The sequence below is a fragment of the Camelus bactrianus genome, chromosome X (genome assembly GCF_048773025.1).
Source record: "Camelus bactrianus isolate YW-2024 breed Bactrian camel chromosome X, ASM4877302v1, whole genome shotgun sequence".
NCBI lineage: Eukaryota > Metazoa > Chordata > Mammalia > Artiodactyla > Camelidae > Camelus > Camelus bactrianus.
Genome location: NC_133575.1, coordinates 42,320,236 through 42,343,898, shown reverse-complemented (window position 1 = coordinate 42,343,898; position 23,663 = coordinate 42,320,236). Strand labels below are relative to the sequence as shown.

General features: G+C 37.4%; 1 protein-coding gene across 2 annotated transcripts in view; it reads left to right on the top strand.

Annotated features, from left to right (window-relative positions):
- KIF4A (kinesin family member 4A) overlaps window positions 1-23,663 on the top strand; it is a 101,796-nt gene that overhangs the window by 73,424 nt on the left and 4,709 nt on the right. Inside the window, exons 19-28 of one of the 2 annotated variants that reach the window (XM_010973625.3) lie at window positions 3,138-3,221; window positions 3,712-3,825; window positions 10,439-10,594; window positions 10,690-10,790; window positions 14,471-14,600; window positions 15,733-15,903; window positions 16,303-16,410; window positions 17,416-17,493; window positions 17,850-17,948; window positions 18,483-18,665. In XM_010973625.3, coding sequence (XP_010971927.1) covers window positions 3,138-3,221; window positions 3,712-3,825; window positions 10,439-10,594; window positions 10,690-10,790; window positions 14,471-14,600; window positions 15,733-15,903; window positions 16,303-16,410; window positions 17,416-17,493; window positions 17,850-17,948; window positions 18,483-18,665 — 1,224 coding nt within the window. The remainder of the gene's footprint in view (window positions 1-3,137; window positions 3,222-3,711; window positions 3,826-10,438; window positions 10,595-10,689; window positions 10,791-14,470; window positions 14,601-15,732; window positions 15,904-16,302; window positions 16,411-17,415; window positions 17,494-17,849; window positions 17,949-18,482; window positions 18,666-23,663) is intronic. The other variant, XM_074359621.1, reaches the window with a different exon arrangement.

The window sequence follows — 23,663 nt, the reverse complement described above, 5'->3', positions numbered from 1 at the left end:
GAAATTTATAAAAACAACCATTAAAAGTCTCTGGAAATTGTCATAAGGGCGATACAGCAAATAAACAATCATTCAAGGAAATCTACTGAATCACAGTAAGAACAGCAAGAGTCTATGGCATTTGAGCCACAACCAACTCCCTCCCTTCATCTCCCACAGCTCCATGTTGCTGAAGCTCTGTTTCAGGCAAGAGCAGCCAAGAGTTCTGGAGATCCTTTCTTCCACCTAGCCCCACGTGTAAGGTGGTAGGTCTACTCCTGCTGCAGAAGGCCAGAAATACCAGGGCCTGATTACCCTAACCCACCTAATCATAGGATGCAGGTTCCATGTCAGGAGAGGCAAGCCAAGAAAAATAGAGTATGCTGCCCTTTCCCAGCATCCTACTCATAGAACAGAGATGTCACTGAGAGAAGTGGGCTTCTGTCCCCACCCCTAGGTCCTGAGCAGTGGTGCAGAGGAGTTCTGCCAGGGGGAGAGGCAGGCCATAGGAGCAGCCATAGGAATGCAGCTCTCCCTAAGGGACAGACTTTATTTGGAGACAGAGTTTACGGAAGTTGAAACTTAAAGGTGCTGTCAAAAACAATGGAAATTTTGGTGGTGAGCAATTAAGAGGGGATGGTATCTCCATGAGAATGATAAATGAAACCAGTAAAAATATTCAAAGATCTAATGACTGAAAACTTTCTAAATTTGATGAAAAACATTAATCTACATATCCAAGAAGCTCAATCAACTACAAGTAGGATAAATGCCAAGAGACCCACACCGAAGACACATCATGTCCAAATGTTAAAAGACAAAGACAAAAAAAAAAAACTTAAAAGCAGCAAGATAAAATGACTCATTACATACAAAGAAATCTCAATAACATTAATAGCTGAATTTTCATCAGATCAGAAACAAGACAAGGATATCTACTCTCACCACTTCTAGTCAGCATTGTCCTAGAGGTTCTAGCCAGGGTACCTAGGCAAGTAAAATACATAAAAGGCATCCAGATTAGAAAAGAAGAAGCAAGACTATATCTGTTAGCAGATAACATGATCTTGTATGTCAGAAATCCTAGAGAAACAGCCAAAAAGCTGTGAGCACTAATACATGAGCTCAGCAAGGTTGCAGGATATAAGTTCAATGCACAAAATTCTATTATATTTCTACTCACTACCTACTAACAGTTTGAAAATGAAGTTAAGAAAATTCCATTTACAATAGCATCAATAAGAATAAAATACTGGGGGGAGGTGGGGATAGCTCAGTGGTAGAATGCATGTTTAGTATACATGAGGTCCTAGGTTCAATTCCCAGTATTGCCATCAAAAAAAACAAAAGAGAGAGAGAGAAAAGAATAAAATACTTAGGAATAAACTTAACAAAGTGTAAGACTTATACACTGAAAACTACAAAACAACACTGAACTAATTAAAGATCTAAATAAATGGAAAAGCAAGCCCATGACCATGAATGGTAAGGTTTAATATTCTTAACATGGAATACCCTCTAAACTGATCTACAGATGCAACACAATCCCAACCAAATTTCATCTGGCTTATCTGTAGAAATTTACATGCTGATCTTAAAATTCATATGGAAATGCAAGTGACCCAGAATAGTCGTAACAATCTTGAGAAGAATAAATTTGGAGATAGAAGTCACAATCCTGATTGCAACACATCCATTGCCTCACATAGTTACCCTTTATTTTCAGTGTGGGGAGAACACTTAAGATCAACTCTCTTAGAAAATTTGAAATATACAATACAGTATTATTAACTATGTTACCAAACAAAAGTTCACGTGCCTGATGCACAGTGAAGCCAAACAAACCAAAATGTCAGAGTTTGGAGCAGAGAAAGCTTTATTGAGAGGCCAAGCAAAGAGAGCAGATGGCTCATGCTCAAAAAACCCAAACTCCCTGATAGTTTTCAGGGAAAAGTTTTTGTCAGCAAAATTTGAGGTGAGGGATGCAGGGTATATGACTTTCTTCTGATTGGCTGGTGGTGAGGTAGTGGGCGGTATGCCAGGAATCTTGTACTCAGCCTGAAGTTACCATCCTCTACCTGGATGGGGGCCTTAGTTCCTACAGAAGAACTCAAGAATATTATTATGTATATTCCTTGAGAAAGAACCAGGACCTGCCCCAAGGCTGCACTATTATTTGACTGTTGCTCCCTTGTTTTTACATTCCCTCCCTTCCCTGATTAGCAACTGTTTGAATCTGCCCTATGAAATTCAGGGAAGGTCGAGGAGTCTGCATGAAGCATATTTCCTAAAAACAAGACATGGGGAACATGGAAAGGATGTGTACCAGGGAGGACCCCGCTGGGTCCTGCTATTTCAACTACAGTTACTATTTTATACATAGATCCCTGGAACCTATTTATTTTATAACTAGAAGTTTCTACCCTTTGACCAACCATTCCCCATTTTCTTTACCCCACAGCCCCTGGTAACCAGCATTCTACTGTCCAGTTATATGAGTTTAACTTTTTTAGATTCTACAAATAAGTGAGATCATATAGTATTTATCTTTCTCAGTCTGGTTTATTTCACTTATTATAATGACCTCCAGGTTCATATGTGTTCTTACAAATGGCAGGATTTCCTTCTTGTTTGTGGCTGAATAATATTCCATTGTATATGAAGTTGACTCTTGAACAACACAGGTTTGAACTGCACAGGTCAACTTATATGTAGATTTTTTTCAATAGTAAATACTACAGTACTACATGATCCACAGTTGGTTGAATTCGTGAATGGAGAACCACAGATACAGAGGGCCAACTAGAAAGTTATATACAGATTTTTGACTGCGTGGGGTTGGTACCCCTAACCCCATGTTGTTATACCACATTTTCTATATCCATTCATTTGTCAATATTTAGTTTATTTCCATATCTTGGTTATTGTGAATAATGCTGCAGTGAATAGGGAGTGTGGATATCTCTTCAAGATACTGACTTCATTTCCTTTGGATATATACCCAGTAGTGAGATTGCTAGATTATGATCTTTCTATTTTTAATTTTTTTGAGGAACCTCCATACTGTTTTCCATAATAACTGAACCATTGAAAGACTCTTCAGTTCCATTATAATTGGTAGCCGAATAGCAATTAAAAGTCTGACTCTTTCTTCTCAGGACCGTAAGAGGCAATATGAACTGCTCAAACTTGAAAGAAACTTTCAGAAACAGTCTAATGTGCTCAGACGTAAAACTGAGGAGGTAAGAAAATCCAATCTGCTAGGTCAAGTGTATTGTCATTTTCAGGCTTAGATGCTGGCGCTGTAGTATCCCTTAAATGAGCCAGTGTCCTGAGAAACCAGGGACACCAATCTTGAGCAGCAATTCCTAAGTCTTGATCCCTGTTTATGTCATGAACTGTGAGCAGATAAAAACTTGATGAAAATGGCACTATTCAAATAAGGATTTTTTCCTGATTGGGCTTGCTTCTTTCCAAAAAACACAGGATAATATTCATATGTGACATTTCCAGACACTTTCAGTCTGCAGTACTTCCTTGAAATGTATACCTCCCTTGGGCTCTAAAGCAGTAGCTGTTCACCAGTGTTATATGCATGGAGACTTATAAATATGGTTCCTATAAGAATTCAAAGCCATAGAATGTTCTTTATGTTTCTTGACTAATACGCTAGAAATTAGAATATTCTTTTTACCCTTCAATTCAACATTACTATGAGCTATTTTTATTTAGGCAGCAGCAGCCAATAAGCGTCTCAAGGATGCTCTCCAAAAACAAAAAGAGGTTGCAGATAAGCGGAGGGAGACTCAGAGCCGTGGAATGGAAGGCACTGCAGCTCGAGTGAAGGTATGGACAGCTTGAACTGCCATTTTTCTTATGTACATTGGGAATAGGAAAAAATAAGAAGTAGCTTTCTTTTCATTTAGAAGTAAACACTGCAAAATCTGAAGTTCTACCCTACACCGTTATTTCCTAAAAATACGTTTTGCTTGACTGTTTTTGTTTTTGGTGGGAGGTAATTAGGTGTATTTACTTATTCTTAGAGGAGGTACTGGGGATTGAACCCAGGACCTCATGCTTGCTAAGCATGCACTCTACCATTTGAGCTATACCCTCCCCCTCTAAAAATATGAATGTCTTTGAACCGTTATTAAAGACCAGGAGTGGTAAACCCTTTCTATTCCTGCCCCTGTTCAGTTAATTTTTCACAGCTTTATTAAATTATACTTGACCTACAATAAATTATATATATATCTGAATTGTACAGTTTAATAAGTTTTGACACAGACATGCACCCATTAAATCATCACCACAGTCAAGATAATATCAGTGTCATGAGGACCAAAACTTCCTTTGTACACTTTTGTAATCCCTCCCTCCCCTCCCCAGTCCATCCATCTACTCCCCATCTCCAGGCAGTCATTAATCTGCTTTCTGCCACTGGATTTTCTAAATAGACAATCATGTCATCTGCACACAGGGACAATTTTATCTATTCTTAACCCACTCTGTATGCCTTTTTTTAAAAAAGAAAAAACTTTCTTGCCTTATTGTACTTGCTAGAACCTTCAGTAAAATATAGAATAGAATGGTGAAAGACGACATCCTTGCTTTGTTTCCAGTCTTAGAAAACATTCAGTCTTTCAACATTAAGTATAATATTAGCTGTATGTTTTTAAAATATGTTCTTTATCAGATTGAAGAGGTTCTTGTCTATTCCTAGTTTGCTGAAAGTTTTTATCATGAATGGATGTTGGGTTTTCCAGAAGTTTTTTTCTGAATCCTCTTGAGATGATCTTACGGTTTGTTTTTACTCTGTTAGTATGGCAAATGACATTGATTTTTTTCCAATTTATTTTATTAAGGTATAACTGACGTACAGTAAGATTTATCTTTTTTTAATGTACAGTTCTGCAAGTTTTAACATCACATACAGGTGTATAACCCCCACCACAATCAAAATATAGAACAGTTTTATTATCCCCTCAAATTCCCCTGTAACCTTTTGTAGTCAGCCTCTCTCACATCCATATCCCTGGCCCTTCACAGATACTGATCTGTATTCTGTCATTATTGTTTTCACTTTGCATTGTATCAGTGTCATATAACTAGCAACATAGAGTATGGCTTCTTTCACTTAGCAGAGTGCACTTAAGATTCATCCATTTTGTTGCCTGTTTTATTTCATTGTGTGGATGTTCCACAGTTTACCTGTTCACCTGTTAAAGGATCTGGGAGGGTTTTTCTTCTAGTTTTTGGTGATCATGAGTAAAGCTGCTATAAAAGCAGTCACATACAGGTTTCTGTATAAAATAAGATAGTCATTTCACTTGGGAAAATCCCTGGGAGTAGGACTGGTGGGTCACATGGTAAGTATATGTTTAACTTCATAAGAAACTGCCAAGTTGTTTATCTAGTTGTTCAGTGCTGGTATATGGGAATACAATTGATTTTTGTGTATTAAATTTGATCTTCTGACTTTATTAGTTTAATAGATATTTTGTAGGTTCTTTGGGATTTTGTAAATACAGTTTTATTTCTTCCTTTATAATCTATCTGTCTTTTATTTCTTTTACTTGCCCTATTACATTGACTAGGACCTTCACGATGATGTTGAATAGGAGTAGTGACAGTAGAGACCCCTCTGCTGTTCTGATCTCAGGGGGAACATATTCAGTCTTTACCATTAAATAAGATGTTAGCTGTAGGTTTTCCATAGATGCCCTTTATCAGATTGAGAAAGTTCTCATCTATTCTTAGTTTGCTGGAAGTTTTTATTCTGAGTGGATGTAAATTTTGGCCAATGCTTTTTGTCTCTAATTTGTTGATCTGGTGATGACTTTAATGTTCAAATATGGAACCAGCCTTGCGTTCCTTGAATAAACTCCACTTGGTTGTGATATATCATCCTTTTTATGTATTGTTGAGTTCAATAATACATAAAATTAAAATTTTGCTAAAATGAAAATTTTGTGTAAAATTTTTACATCTGTGTTCATGAAGGATATTTGTCTGTTGTTTTCTTGTAATGTCTTTTTCTGGTTTTGGTATCAGGGTAATGCTGGTCTCTTAGAATAGGCTTGAAAGTATTGCCCCCTCTTCAATTGTCCGGAAAAGTTTGTATAGAATTAATATTGTTTTTTCCTTAAAAGTTTGGTACAATTCACAAGTTAAGCCATCTGGGCCCGAAGGATGTTTTTGTTAGTTTTTCCTTCTGGTGGAGGGTGGTTAACTGAAATGCAATTTTTAAAATAGATATAGGGTTGTTCAGATTATATATTTCCTCTTGAGCGAGCTCTGGTAGTTTGTGTGTTTCATCTAAATTGTCAAATTTATTGGCATAAAGTTATTCATAATATTCTCTTCTTGTAATGTCTGTAAAAGCTGTAGTAATGTTCTCTATCTCATTCCTGTTATTGATATTTTATGTCTTTTCTCCTTTTTCTTTATCAGTTGGCTAAGGTTTATCAAAGAACCAGCTTATTCTTACAAATGGTTAAAATGGTAAATTTTATGTTATGTGTATTTTACCACAATAAAAAAATACCCCCAAAACTCCAGCTCATTAATTTACAATCTGAGCTTTATTATTTCTTTGTTTCTGCTTTGGATTAAATTGGTTTTTTTCTATTTATTTATGTTAGTTTCTTATGTAGAATGTAGAAGCTGAGGTCATTGATTTGAGTTCTTTCTTCTTTTCTAGTATAAACATTCAGTGCTGTAAAGATCTCCTTAAGTACTTCTTTAATGACATCCCACGAATTTGATAGTTAAGTTTTCATTCAATTCAAAATACCTTCAAATTTCCCTGTTGATTTCTTCTTTGACCCACAATTATTTAAAAAGATGTTATTTAGTTTCCAAATATTAGGGATTTTTCCAAATATCTTTCTGTTATGATTTCTAATTTAATTCTATTGTGGTTAGAGAACATAGTTTATATGACTTGAATCCTTTTGAATTTATTGAGACTTATTATGGCCTAGAATATGTCAATCTTGGCAGATGTTCACACTGTGTGTACTTGATATGAATGTATATTCTGCTGTTGTTGGATAGAGTGTTCTATAAATGTCAATCATGTCAATTTGATTGATTGTACTGCTCATTTCTACTGTATCCTTGCTGATTTTCTGCCTGCTTGTTTTATCAATTACTGAGAGATGGGTATTGAAATCTTCAAATAGAATTATGGATTTGTCTTTTTATCCTTAGAGTTCTGTTTTTGTTCTATATATTTATATACTTTTAAAATGGAGATACTAGGAATTGAACCCACGACCTTGTACATGCTAAGCATACACTCTACCACTGAGCTATACCTACCCTCCTTTACTCCATATATTTTGAAGCTCTGTTATTTGGCCATAAACATTTAAGAGTAATTAATCACTTTATTATAATAAAATGATCTTTTTTATCCCTAGAAATATTATTTGTTCTGAAATCTACTTTTCTGATAATAATATAGTCCCTCCAACTTTCTTTTAATGTTAGTGTGGCATTTTTTTTGAAAGCCTTTTAGCTTTAACCTCTTTGTGCCTTTGTTTTTAAAGTGTGTTTCTTGTAGGCAATGTATAGTTGAGTCTAGCTTTTTTAATACAATCTGACAGTCTGCATTTTAATTGGGGTATTTAGACCATTTACATTTAATGTGATTATTGATATGGGTTGGTTTGAATTTATCATATTGCTATTTTTTTTCAATTTGTCCCATCTGTTCTTCATTCCCTTTTTCCTTGTTTTCTGGCTTCTTTCGGGTCAATTGAGTATTTTATGATTCCATATTATCTCCTTTGTTGGCTTACATATGATTTTGTTTCATGTATTTTGGTGCACTGTATATTAGGGGCATAAACACTAAAAATTAAGTTCTCTTGAATAATTGAATTACCATTATGAAATGATCTTTTTTTAATCTTTGATAATATTCCTCTTTTTCTTCCAGTTTTATTGAGATATAATTGATGGTATAGCACTGTATATGTTTAAGGTGTACAGCATAGTGATTTGACTTACATACGTCATTAAATGATGGTCACAATAAGTTTAGTGAATATTCATCATCTCAAATAGATACAAAATTAAAGAAATAAAAAAAATTTCTTGTGATGAGAACTCTTAGGATTTACTCTCTTAACTTATATATAACATACAGGAGTGTTAATTATATTTATTATGTTGTACATTATATCCCTAGTATTTATTTATCTCATAACTGGAAGTTTGTACCTTTTGACTGCCTTCATCCGATTCCCCCTTCTCCCACATCCCACCTCTGGTAACCCCAAATCAGATATTTTTTTCTGTGAGTTTATTAGTTTGTTTTTGAAGTATAATTGATCTACAGCACTATGTTCATTCCTGTTACACAACATAGTGATTAAATATTTCTATACATTTAAAAATGATCACCATGATAAGTCTAGTTAGGATATGTCACCACACAAAGATATTACATAGTTATTGATTATATTCCCCACACTGTACATTTCATACCCTTTACTCCTTTATTTTGCAACTGGGAGTTTGTACCTCTTAATCTCCCTCACCTATTTCTTCCCCCCTCTCCCATCCCCTTCCCCTCTGGCAATCACTTGTTTGTTCTCTGTAGCTATACCTGTTTCTGTTTTGTCATGTTCATTTGTTTTGCTTTTTATTTTTTTTTTTTATTTTTAAAATGATTTTGTCTTGCTTTTTAGATTCCACATATAAGTGAAGTCACACAGTGTTTGTCTTTCTCTGTCTGACTTATTTCACTAAACATAACACCCTCCAGGTATATCCATGTTGTCGCAAATGGTAAGAATTCATTCTTATGGCTAATATTCCATTGTATATCCATACCACATCTTCTTTATCCATTCATCTATTGATGGGCACTAGGGTGCTTCCACATCTTGGCTATTATAAATAATGCTGCAATGAACATAAGGGTGCATATAACTTTTCTAGTAAGAGTTTTTGTTTTCTTTGGATAAATACCCAGGAGTGGAATTGCTGTATCATATGGTAATTCTATTTTTAATTTTTTGAGAATCTCTATAGTGTTTTCCATAGTGGCTGCTCCAATTTACATTCCCACCAAAAGTGCATGAGGGTTCCCTTTTCTCCACATCCTTGCCAACATTTGTTATTTGTTGTCTTTTCGATAATAGTCATTCTGACAGGTGTGAGGTGGTATCTCATTGTAGTTTTGATTTGCATTTCCCTGATGAGTAGTTATCTTGAGCATCTTTTCATGTGCTTGTTGGCCATCTGTATATCTTCTTTGGAAAAATGTCTATTCAGTTCCCTCTGCCCATTTTTAAAAATCTGGTTGTTCATTTTTTTGATGTTGAGTTGTATGAGTTCTTTGTATACTTTGGATATTAACCCCTATCAGATATATCATTTGCAAATATGTTCTCTCATTCAGTTGGTAGCCTTTTCATTTTATCAGTAGTTTCCTTTACTGTGCAAGAGCTTTTAGTTTGATATAGTCCTCTTTTATTTATTTATTTTTTTTGTTTTCCTTGCCTGAGGAGACATATCCCCAGAAATATTACTAAGACTGTTGTCAAAGAGCTTACTGCCTATGTTTTCTTCTAAGAGATTTATGGTTTCAGGTCTTCCATTTAAGTCTTTAGTCCATTGTGAGTTTATTTTTGCGTATGATGTGAGAAAGTAGTCCAGTTTGACTCTTTTGCATGTAGCTGTCCAGTTTTCCAATACCACTTATTGAAGAGGCTGTCTTTTCTTCATTGGTATATTTTTGCCTCCTTTGTCATAGATTAATTGCCCATTTCTGGGCTGTTATTCTGTTCCATTGATCCATGTGTCTGTTTTTGTGCCAATACTATACTGTTTTGATTACTGTAGCATTGTAGTATAGTTTGAAATCAGGGCACATACCTCTAGCTTTGTTCTTCGTGATAATCTTTGATGTGAATTCTATATTATTTGATATTAATATATCTACACTAGCTTTCTTATCATGGTATATCTTTATCCAAAAGTGAAAGTTTTCTCAGGGAAGGTTAATTTTTTAAAAACTGAATTAACCAAAGTTAATTTTGTTTGCCTTTTTAAAAATTCCATTAATCTATTTTAAAAATTAATAATGGTTATCTATTTATTAAATGGAACAGATAAATCAAAATATACTTCAGTTCTATATTATGACTTGCTAAGGACAAAGGTTAAGGAGAAAATGGAAACAGTAAAGACAGAGTACATAGAATGCTAGGATATCTGGAAAAAGATTTTCCACAGAAAACCTGTTTCTTATAACCCTTTGGAATATTGCTGTTAAAGGCTCTTAAAGAACTATTGGGATTTTGGGTGAGTGTAGGCACAAATGGAAATCTCACTTCTAGTTACTTGGGCTCTGTCAAGTGAAATTAAATCTGGAACTTAATCTAGCCCATGGGCCAGAGATTCCTCATCCCTAATCCAACATCACTGATTTATCTTCTAGAGTTGGCTAGGAAATGAAATAGAGGTTATGGTCAGTACTGAGGAAGCCAAACGCCATCTGAATGACCTTCTTGAAGATAGAAAGATCCTGGCTCAGGATGTGGCTCAACTCAAGGAAAAAATGGAATCTGGGGAGAATCCACCTCCTAAACTCCGGGTAAGACTCTGCACTCCCCAGAAGCCCTCACTACTTTACTTTGGAGAATTACTTATCTTTTAGTACTTCACCCTCATTCCCACTATTCTTTACAGAGGCGTACATTCTCACTTGCTGAGCTGCGTGGTCAAGTTTCTGAGTCAGAGGATTCCATTACAAAGCAGATTGAAAGCCTAGAGACGGAAATGGAACTCAGGTAATTGGACTTTCTCTAAGGCATTATAAAAATTTATGCCTTGAATCAAAATAGAACCTATCAATCAGTGATTCAAAGGTTTGTTTTTCAAAAGCTTTGGGATGTTGGAGAAAGTAACGATTTTTTGAACTGTACACATCACTAGACGTGTTAGATACTTTTTCCCGTTGGGTCTCTCCCCATGAGGTATATCTTATGAGGTAAATATCATTCTTCTCGCTTTAGAGATCTAAACTAAAGTTCAAAGACCTTAAGGAATTTGCTAAAGGTTAGACAGAGATGGGATTCAAAACCCAGTTTATCTGATTCCAAAGCCTATGCTCTTTATAATACATCACAAGAACTGACTAGAAACAATACTTTAAGGAAACCCAAGAAGTAATACCAGCAGAGCAACAATCTAGGAGGAGGAGAACTTTAGAGATCAGCAGCAGAGTGAATATAATAGAATGTCGAAGTAAAATCATCATGAGCATTAAAAGAGATTAGTAAGTAAAGTCCACAACACAGTACCTGGCATATTAAAAGTGCTTGAGGGGAGGGTATAGCACAATGGTAAAGCGCATACTTAGCATGCACCACGTCCTGTTCAATCCGCAGTACCTCAATTTAAAAAAGAAAAAAGTGCTCAATGAATGCTCTTCTGTTTACTCACTATTATTGTCATTTAAGTATCTATGACATCTAGAAGGAACAGAACTTTGACAGATATTTTATAGTGTCTTGGGATAATAGAATTTTATTGCCCAGAAGACCTTAAAGATCATTTAATTTGTGTTCAGCAACACAAACTAGCTGTGTATCTTTGGGTACATCTTTAAGTCACTCAGTATTTGAGTTTCTGCTTTTTACTGCACTGGATAAGTTGGGATATATAGAAAGAATAGAATAGATGACATCCTCCTTGCTCTCGAGTGGAAATAGTATAATGACTCACAGTGGTGTGTTGGAATTGTTAAAATTTCAGGAATGTCGTAAACTGTTGATAGCTTACAATTGGTTATGGTGAGAGTATTTACACTACAGAAAGCAGGAAAAGCTGTAAATCAGGTCTGACTTTTTAGGTGCTGTTAAACATTTACCTGCATACCACTGTGCATAAGTAAATGATTATGTAAATATAGGGTAGGTGCCAAGTAGAGGGCAATTAGACAGAGGTGAGTTTAATCAAGGGAATTGCCCTAAGGGTGATGAAACTTAAACTCAATTTTGAAATAGCAAAGGGGCATGAATTATCAGAGAAGACAAGAAAAAGCATTTGATAGATGACAACTCGAGTGTTCTGACCCACCTCTTCCAAAAAGCCTTCCCTGACTCTTCATCCCTCACTCATTTTCCTCTTCTCTAAATTCCTTCAAAACTTACAGTGCTCAGTCATGTAGTATCAATGATATATATGTTATATTTATTAACTGTTTTCATTTATTAGTCTTGTCAATCTAGGCAGATTGCAAGCTTGTTGAAGGAAAGGACTATATATTAGACCAGGGTTCTCAAAGTGAGGTCTACAAACTCCTGGGGGTCTCTGAGACCCTTTCAGGGAGTCTATGTGATCAATACTATTTGTATAATATTAAGGCATTATTTGCCATTTTTTTATGTTGACATTTGTCATGATAGTGCTAAAGCAACAAGAGAAAAAACTGCTAACACCTTAGCTTGAATAAAAGCAGTGGCACAAACCTGTACTAGTGGTCATTGAATACTTTACCACCACACACTCTCAGGATTTTTTTTAAACTCAGTTTTACTTCAGAATAGCTTTGATAAAGCAGTAAAATTTGTTAATTTTATTAAATCTTGACCCTTGAGTTCAGATCTTTTTAATATTCTGTGTGACAGACTGGGAAGAGCACATAAAGCACTTGTGCTGATGCCAAAGATGATGTTCGTCTCCAGCAAAAGCATTTGTGCGATTATTTGAGGTGTGAGCTCAACAGGCCTCTCTTTTCTGTGAACATCGTTTTTACTTGAAAGAACGACTAACAGACAAACTATGGATATTCAAACTTGGGTGCTTGGCAGACGTTTTCTCAAAAATGAACAGAGTGAGCCTGTCACTTCAAGGAAAACAGCTGCCAGTGTTTGTCACCAAAGATAAAATTTGAGCTTCCAAGCAAAACTTACAATTTTGGAAAATGTGTATCTGCCACCGTAAACTTGACAGTTTTTTGTAACTTTTCTAATGAGACTGATATTAATGATAGTGATTTTTTTATTCTGTGTAATGAAATGTGTTAACATTTGAAGGCTCTACATGACTTGATGTTGTCCAAATGACAGGTTACAGAATTATGTGTGATTAAAAGATCCATTCAGATTGCAAGTAACCACATTTCAACTAACTTTTAAGGAACTTGCTGGGTTTTGGTGTGGTCTCAAAGAAGAATATCCACAATTATCTGAAAAGACTATTAAAATTCTACTCCCTTGTTCAACTACCTACCTATGTGAGACTGGATTATATTCATTTCCATCAACCAGAACATGTCACAAAAGATTGAATGCAGAAGGAGATGTGAGAATAGCTGTCTTCTATTAAACCAGATGTTACAGAGTTTTGTAAAAATGTAAAACAATCCCACTCTTCTCACTAAAAAATTTTTATTTTGGAAAATGTTATTTTTCATAAAATATGTTAATATATAATGGGTTATTATAATTTTTAAGTGAATTAAAATTTTTTCCTCACTTTTTCTGTAAGTATCTATAGGTGTAACATATATGAGCAGAATTTCTTAGAGGTCCTCAGTAAGTTTTAAGAGTGTAAAAGGTCCCGAGACCTGAAAATTTAAGAATTGCTATCTTAGTGAGGAGGGCTTAGCTCAGTGGTAGAGCATGTGCTTAGCATGCACGAGGTCCTGGGTTTAATTCCCAGTACTTCCATTCAAAAACAAACAAACAAACAACTTACCTAATTACCTCCCCCTAAAAAACAGCAACAAAAAAAACAACTATCTTATATTATTTTAGTATCCCTTTTCTTTATAGTCCCTTACATAGCACTGCATGTTACGCACTTGCCAGTTTACTCCCTCTTACTGGACGTGTAGCAAATTTGAGAAGGAAACTATTAATGAAACTGAAATATTGTGTAGATCTTGGTCTCAAGCCATATTTGATCATGAACTATCTGGAAGCTCTAACCAAGGTCATAGTATCTAGTTTTCTTAAAAACTTCTCAGTCCTGTGGCACCCCAAGATACCCTCTCACAACACCATCCATAGGTATCAATTTGGTGTTCGATTCCAGCAAAGAGCATCTACCTGTTTGTTCTTTTGAGATTTTTTTCCTTCAGGTCTCTAACCTGAATCATGTCCTTGCGTGGGTGAGCTACCATATCACAATTTGAGCTTATATGGCCTCAAGAGGAAGTCACATTATAGTCAACGCACTACAGCAAAAGCCTCACTAAAACAAGTCTTTCTAAGTCCCACTATATAACCCACTAATTTTGACCAGTCTCTAATAAAATGAAAGCCTTTGGATCATCTTAGAGTCCCTTTGTAACAGGATTTGAGATACTGCATAAAATCCTAACCAGATGACTCAATCATTGTTTAAATGACGTTTAACTGATACCTCTTCCCACAAGACTACTTGAAGTTTCTCCTCAGAGCTCTTCCCCTCTCCTTGGTGTTAAGGCTACTAGCAATAAGGCTTGTTTCTTTCCCTGAAGGAGTGCTCAGATTGCCGACCTACAACAGAAACTGCTGGATGCAGAAAGTGAAGACAGGCCAAAACACCGCTGGGAGAATATTGCTACCATTCTGGAAGCCAAGTGTGCCCTGAAATATTTAATTGGAGAGGTAAACATCACTCTTCCTATTAACGATTAGGGGTCTGGCTTGGTAGGTTGAAATAAAATGTTAGCCTGGAACACTGTCATAGCGTTATTGCCACTTTTTGTGGTAGAAACCACAACAACACTGACATTAGAGAAATAGTTTCATGGGTAAAGGTTAGTGTGAGCAAGTACAGGCCAGTCACTTAGAAAAATATATGACGTGCAAATTGATACCTGTCATGTCTGGCATATAATATAGCAAGTGCTCAATAAATGTTCACTGTTATTATTATGAAAAGATCAGGAGGCCACTGACCAAACATAAACTATTATACTGTACTTCTTTTTAAAATACCTGAGAAGTATATTCAAAAATATTAAGACATAATCTAGGAAAGAGAAAACCCTTGACATGTAAAGATTCATCTTAAGAAAAATCCATCTTCACTAACCTTAAAATAATGTATCATCTTCCATTGTCACAAGAGGAATTAAAGTTGATCACCTCTAGTGACTGAGGCATTTTCACTTGAAGCAAACATACAAACTCTGACTCTGCAAGTTTGAGCAATGCTATCCTGTATACATTTTTGTGTTGGGTTAGCAGATTTATCCTACTGAGGAAATCCCAATTAGTCATGTGAACACTGGTATTTATGATTGGCTAGTAGAGAATATAAAACTAGGCCAGCATAAGATACTTATGCTGAAGAGGCTTGAAGAGGCAGAGCTGCAGTCTCAGCTAATGTGTCTTCAAGTTCCAACATGAACACAAGACATTCTGAAATGGGACATAATTAACCGTAAGGGTGTGTCCTATGGATTTCTCTTTAAAATTAAAGAAAAACTTCTTGAATATCAGAATTTGGAGTTGTCAGATACGTTTGTGTTAGATTTATTCTAGCCTTGAGGTAGAGCAAGAGGTCAAATGACCTTAGCGGTGGCTTCTAGCTCTAAGATAGATCAACAGATCTCAACTACCAAACTCTTAGCTTGGATAGTATTGTTGCTGTTCAATGGTAGAATCCATATGACATGAACTTAGATATGAAAGAACTTTTGTCAGGCCATTTCGAGAAAGCTGACATTTTCCTGCCTGATGAATGGGAAAAGGTGGCCATTCTCCAAATAAACTGATCTTTTATCCCTTCCAGCTGGTCTCCTCCAAAATACAGGTCAGCAAGCTTGAAAGCAGCCTGAAACAGAACAAGGCCAGCTGTGCTGACATGCAGAAGATGCTGTTTGAAGAACGAAATCATTTTGCTGAAATGGAGACAGAGTTACAGGCAGAGCTGGTGAGAGTGGAGCAACAGCATCAAGAGAAGGTAAACTGGCAAGCCAAGAAGCTATGCCAAAAAACAAACCATCATTGCTTTTTGTTGTTAGTTGAAGAAAAATAGTGGGGAGGGTATAAAGTTTCCTTCAAAAGACCATGTAGTCTTCTCCAATTTTTGCAAATAAGAAATCAGAAACAGAAAAATGACTTGTCTAAGTTTACATATACCAGTGACAATGGTTGTTAGCCTCCAACTTTAATACCAAGATGAACATGCTGATGACATTTGTGGCTGTGCTTACCACTTCAAGCCATGAGAGCAAAAGAGAACAATTTACTTGGGAATCACAGAAGAATGATCTGGATGATCTGGATCAGTACTTGGACTAAACCAAAATTACATTCTCCTCTTACTCCTTTGGCACCATTGGGTTGTCTCTTTGTCTAGGTGCTGTACCTCCTCAGCCAGCTGCAGCAAAGCCAGATGGCAGAGAAGCAGCTAGAGGAGTCAGTCAGTGAAAAGGAGCAACAGCTGCTGAACACCCTGAAGTGTCAGGTATGGTGATGAGGCAAAGGTCTCCAGAGATGGGGTCCACAGGCCTGACTGAGAGTCCTGTCTGGTTTAGACCATTGTATTTGCAGAAAAGAATAATGACCTACTGAAAAAGATTTATAATGGCAGCCTCTATCTATTGCATTATTAGCCCTATTTGATCAATTTCGGGATACTTAGGATTTAGCTAGACATAGAATAACCTCCGTTTGGACACAGAGAAGACAGTACAGATTCCATACCAGACTTTGAGGCCTCCTGGTTCTTTGCCTCGGCCCTGAGCTGTAAGGAGTTGAGAAAATTAAATCATCCAGTAGAACCCTAGGGGCATTTAGCTGTCTCTTCCTGTACCTGATCTGAGTTGAGACCTGATGTATTTGTAAAATGCCTGGGGTCTGAATTTCTTCCAGAGGCTGGGAACACCACACCCTTTAGTAGAATGTTAGAACACTATTTTATCCAACTTAGAATCTCTTCATGAACCAGCAGTCTCTAAGATTTCCTTGGCACCTCCCATCGAAGATATAACCAAACTTGTTAAGGTCTATGTCGTATGCATGAATCCAATTGTCTTAAGTGCCAGGAATTTTCATCAGTCTTATAAGAGTAGCAAAAAACTGCTTAATCTGCGTTGAGAAGGACAAAAAGCATCTGTAGACTTTAGAGACACAGCTAACTCTCTGTGTGGGTTTCTTTATAGGCATCCTGATGTGAAGAAGGGATATGAGGCTAGAAAATAGAAAAGAATAAGAAAGGCACGTAGGGCAGAGCCCATGACTTTTGCGAGTGCTATCATGGCTGCTTGGGAGCGTTGGACTAGAGGTGGCATTCAGGACACCTAGAAACTGGTGGGAATCAGGCATTTCTCTGGGTGCCAGTGCCTGCTGTGCGAAAACCATCTGCTGCCAGCAACTTGGCAGTAGTATGTTTTTATCTCTGTGAGTTGTTTGGTAACTCACATGTAGTGCCCAAAATAACCCCACCTATCACTGCACTATCTGGAAATAGGATGAAGAACTTGAGAAGATGTGGGGAGTGTGTAAGCAAAATCAGCAGCTTCTCCGAGAGAACGAAATCATGAAGCAGGTAGTATGGCTTCCCACCCATTTCATAAGCCCTGGGAGACCCTGTTGTAACTGAGGCCAGTGCTCGGGAGCAACCCTGAGTATAATGACTTGGCTCTATTTTATGAGGTCTACATCTAGTTTCCATGTAATATAGTCATGTGCATTTCAAATTGTATAAACACATTTTTAAATTTGCTCTTTTCTGAATCTAATACTGATCTGGTAAAGTGGGAGTCCTTCAACTTACTTTACTATTACCCTGCCTCACTTTGCTACAGCTTAAAATTAAGCTAATTTAGGAATCTTTATGTTTTAGCTATGAACACTCCCAGAAGCTGCTCTGCAATATACACTTTGTCTCTTCTTTTCAAATAGAAATTGACCCTTCTCCAAGTAGCCAGCAGACGGAAATCTCATCTTCCTAAGGATACTTTTCTATCTCCAGACTCTTCTTTCGAATATATCCCACCTAAGGTAAACTGCTCATTGCCTGTGATACCTTCGCATAGCCAAAATTTAGGGTGAGTGTACTAATAAAATCGCCTTTTAGAAGAGGTTGAGGTTAAAATTCCCAAATTCTAGCATCTCAATTTTCCTTAAAGTCCCAGAGAAAATCTTGAGGAAAATCAGCATCCTTCCTCCCTAAGAGGCTGACTTTTGGCCATGTACAGGCATTGTGTAACACAACTGAGGAGGAGGAGCCTGAGAAAAGAACAGTGTTCAGCTGTCCATCCAAAGATACTCATCAGATCATGAGGCCCTCCCTCCTCCCTCAGATGGCTCAGCCTCTGTCTCTTCAGTTTCTATTCCTTCAAAGACTCGGTGAGGCCAAAGGCTAAAGCAGAATTTCTTCTGATTGGTAAAGCCAAGTGGGGTATATTTGAGGGAGTCTGAAATCTCTGCTCTGAGAATATAGCTGGCAGCAGCTACTTGGGAAGATATGATCCATGTGTTGTTGTTGTTGTTGTTTTAATTCAATAACCATCCCATACATTTTTTTTTTCTTAGCCAAAACCTTCCCGTTTTAAAGAAAAGTTCCTGGAGCAAACCATGGACATCGAAGATCTAAAATATTCTTCAGAACATTCTGTGAATGAGCCTGAGGACAGTGATGGTGATGGTGGTGATGGGGATGATGAGGAATGGAAGCCAACCAAATTAGTTAAGATGTCCAAGAAGAACATCCAAGGGGTAGGAGGCAGCTCTCCTCTCTTCCAGGGATTCTAGTCATTAATCTTCACTGCGAGTGGGAATGTAGCCCCAGACCCTACACCTCGGCCCCTGGGGCTAGTTGCGAGGGCTGCCTGGGTGCACAGGGTGGTTCTCTTCATGTCTTCACGTTCTTACCAGTCTAAACAGGTGGTAGTGTTCTATACCGTTTCATTGAAACTGGTTCCAGTGTGATCATAATAATCCTTCACATTTTATAGCACTTTACAGTTTATAAACCATTCTCATATGTTACCTCTTTTCACTGTCGTGAAAAAATCCAGTGAGGTATCTATTATTTGAATTTTACAGATGGATCTGAGACACACGGGAGGGAAATGACCTTGCCTAATGTCATAAAACCAAGTGACAGTCAGGACTTGAAACCAAATATTCTGACTCCAAGTCCATTTTGTTTCTACCACATCACAGTCATGTCAGTAAAAATTACAGACCAGAAGCTGAGTGGGAACACACCAAGTTAAGGCTAGTTAGTTAGTTAATCTGACTTTGAGGCATGCTTTATTTACTTACACAATGACAGTCCTATATAATTATCCAACCTAGATGTTTTATTTTAAAACATTAACTTCCCAGGCACCTACAGTTCACCACTATCCCAACTGTGCCCTGCAGCCACATACCACTTAAAGAGAACACTTCACAAATTACCTTAGTTGGATTCCTGGAAGGTTACTCGATTTCATTAGCTGATAGCACACTACATGGGGAACTGAGCCTTGTAAAGCCACAGCACCAGAGAGAAGCAGGTCATGAGGAATAGATAGTTGTGGTGGCATTAAGCATTTCGAAGGTCATCAGGAATGCAGCATACCATGTGCTCTTAGTGGAACTAAGAGCTCATCCTTAGCCTCAGATATCTTACAATCTAATGGGAAAACAAGGCAAGGAGATAAGAGCACATCCTAGAACCTCAGCATATTCCTCTCAGAGAGTTAGACTGAGGGGGTTTTAAGAGTGACTATAAAGCCAAACCAAGTAGATATATTTTAAGAACATGCCATGAAAGAGATGACATGCTGTGTTATAAGACAGAAAGAAATACAGTCTTGGGAGCAACTGGGAGAACATTTCTGGCACAATGAATAAGATATTGTGAAGACTTGGTAGTAGAGGCAGTGGCAGGACAGAGTTGGGACCCCGAGAGAAAATGGAGCAGAACATGTCTGACATTCATTCACTTACTCAACAAACATTTATGGACTGTCTACTATGGTTGAAGTGCAGGGCATAAGCTGAATGTTGATAAAGAGGTCAGCCAAGTAATAGGAAGCAGAGGTGAGAAGTACACACAGAAGCAAATGGTAGAGGACCTAAAGACCCTGGGATGGAGTTTCCAAATGGGAAGCAAATATGAGTATACTTGTCCTCAAGGAAAGCTTATCATACAAACACACTGTGTGTGTGTGTGCGTGTGTGTGTGTGTGTAATAGCACTGTTGCCTTAAGCTTAGAAAGGAAATAGAGAAGTAGAACAAAAATTGCAAGTAAATAATATTTGCTATCAGTGATAAATCCTATGTCTAAAACACTGAGAGGATTCTTTTCTAGGCTTTTTCCGATTTCTCTAACTTGAGAATAGAACTGACTTTAAGGGGAGCAAGTTGGCACACAATCTAGTTTCTCCCTTTCGGCAGCTTCGAAGTACATGGATGCTGTGACTGCCCTTTGATCAGACTGTTCGTAGACACATCAGCTGTAGCCCTTGACGCTTTGCATGAAGGCCATCCTGATTATTCTTGCTTCAACCCAGTTGAAGCGGGCTGGTATTAATTACTAGGTATCTGCAAAGGAGACTGCAGCAGGCACCAAATGATGACTTGTCCGAAGCTAATGCTGAAAAAGTAGGTTTCCTCATTCAGCTGTGTTTCCTATATGTATTAAGGAGATGCTGAGGGATATGCCATGCACTATAGTAAAGAAAAAAGTGATAGCTTAGAAGCCAGGTAGACATGAGTTCTAGTCTTGACTTTGCCACTGTTCAGTTGGATGACCTTAAGCAAGTCACTTGATCTCCCTGGGCCTCAGATGCCTTATTTCTGTAATGAAAGGATGAGACTAGAATAGTGATATATAAGGTCTCTTCCAGCACTAATACCCCAAGTCAAAGTAACAGTCAAAATTGTATAAAGGGGTTTTGTTATTGTTGTTTTTAATAAATGGGTTTTAGTAATACCACCTTTATATGGTGTTATGGTATCTGAGAAGTTAAAAGGAGTATATGCAGAAGCACCCTGTGAAGGATAAAATATCATGCAGGTGTTGTTATTAAAGCACTGTATGCATTTTTACAAATATTCTTATTTGTCCCCTTTGGCAGAAAATAGGAAGTAGGTATTCTGGCCTCTAGTAATGAAAGAATGGAGATGAATTTGGGTGGAGTGACTTGTCCAAGGTCATGCCAAGTATTCACTATAAGACTAGAACCCAAGTCTCCTAATTCCTAGCCTAGTATTCTTTATGTTAAAATTTTTACCACATCATGTCATTCTGAGATATAATGCAACACCGAAATCAGTGCTAAAAGAATTACAGACTCTAAAGAAATAATTCTCAACCCCAGCTGCACATTAGAATCCCCAAGGGAGCTTTTTAAACACAGGGAACTTGGGACCCCACCCCTAGATATTCTGATTCAATTGATCTGAGGTGGGACCTGACCTTTTTGAAAAGCTCCCCAGAGATTTATTCTCTGCAGCCAGGGTTGAGAACCACTGGCTTAAAGGAACCCCAGAGGTCTTTCATCTCTACTTCCCACACTATATAAAGAATCTCTATTATAGTGGTTCTCAATTATGGTGTTGGGACATGCTGGTGGGTTGCTAGCAGTTGTGATACACAGCACATGTACGCACATACACACACATACCACATACATCATATTGAGATTATGTCTGTGGCAAGGTCTTGCTCCTTCTCTTGTTCTGATCTGTGTCCTGGGGTGAGCAAATAGTATGAAGTTATAACTAGTGCACATGGCATTCATGTGAGTACATCTGTCATGTATGTCATGACTATTCTATAACATTACTACCAGCTATTTACCTAGCCTCTGCTTGCTTGAAAACAAGCAGTCTAGTAGGGGGAAGCTCACAGTCGCACGGGGCAGCCCATTGTATTCCAAGTAACTGTTAGAAAGTTGTTCCTTCTTGAGCTTAAGTATGCTTTCCTATAAATCATCTCAGTGAGTCTTGGCTATAAGTCTAATAGTTCTTCCTTATGACAGCCCTTCAGGTACCACTCTCATCTTATTATCCCTTTGAATAAAGTAAAGACACGTGAACAGGGTAATGTAGTGTTTCTGAGGCATACAGAGAAATGTGTAAATGATCAGAGGACCATACTCAGCTTATAGCAATCGATGGATCAGTGTCATCCTGGTGAGGTGTCTCTAGGACATGTCATAGAAGTCTGTCTTTTGTTCTGTCTTATTCAAAGCAGCAAAGTTTTTTTTTTAATTATATCCAGTGTTGGCAAGGGTGACTAAGATGGGCATTCCTGTCTATTGCTGTTAGGAATGTAAATTGGTATATCTTTCTGGAAGGCAACTTGGAAATATGTATCAAAAGCCTTTAAAATGTTCCTGTTCTTTGGCCCAGTTATTATAAACATAGGAACTTATACTAAGGAAATAATCACTGATATGTAAAAAGATTTACAAATCTTTTCTGAGCGCCAAACTATGTATCAGGCACTGCTTCTAGGTTCTGAGGATACAATAAACAAGACAGGTAAGATCCTTGGCCTCATGAAACTGAAGACATTCTTGTGGAGAGAGACACATAGTGAACAGAAAAACGAAATAATTTTAGATAGTGGTAAGAGAGAAAAAGAAAATATAGTTAAGTTGTAGACAATGATGGGGTAGTCAAAGAGTACTTTAGAAGAGTGCTTGGGAGAGGCCTCTCTGAGGAGGAGATACTTAAGCTGAGATCTGAACAAAGTGAAGGACTAAGCCAGGAAAAAATCAGAAGAATGTCAGGAGAGAAAAATCAGGAAATGGAAGCAGTAAAGGCAAAGGCCTCGGGTCAGGAATGAGGTTGGCTTATCAAGGAGCGGCTGAAAAGGCCAGTGGGCTGGAGGGTATTGAGAAGTGGGAGAGTGTTGTACAAGGTCAGGTCAGAGGGGTAGTCAGGGGCAGGTGTGGAGGGCCTTGTCACTCATGGTAGGATTTGGATCATATTTATGTACCAGGATATTTGCTGTAACATGATTTATAATGGCAAACAATTTCTCTCAAAACAGTCTTAATAGCTAACATTAGGGAACTGGTTGAGTAAATTGACATTGCCACGTGATGAAATACTCTATACAACCATTAAATATTAAAAATCATGCTTTTTATTTTCAGATTTTGTAAAGTAACACATATTATTCTCATAATCTAGGGGGGAAAAGATGTTTAAATGGTTTCTTCTACCTTCACAACCACAGAACAATGGTAACGGTTGTCATATGAAAGAGACTTGAGGGCTTGAATTGAACTGTAAAGGCGGTACAAATCCACAAAGAAAGGACAAGGGGAAAAAGCTACTGTGATTTTAGGACTCATTAACAGAACTGTTGAGTTCATAACAAGGGAGGTGTTTGTCTCAACCTGCTTCATGATGATCATACCACATTTAGAAAGTTATGCTTATTTCTGGATGTCACCATTAAAGATGAACTTGGACAAATTGGTGTATAGCCAAGATGATGAGGATTCTTGGAAACCATGTCATGTGGCAAATCACTGAGGAAGAGAAATATATTTAGTTTTGAGAGGATTTGGACAGGACGGGACTGGGGAGTGAAAATGATGCTCAGAGTTTGAACAGCTATGCTGTGAAAGTGGGGTTAAACTCATTCCATGTTATTCCAGATGGCAGAATTGGGTCCTGAGGTCAGAAGTTACATGGAAACTATTATCACCTCAGGATAAATAGAGCTTTGGATAAGACCAGGGATGTTAGAGAGGGAC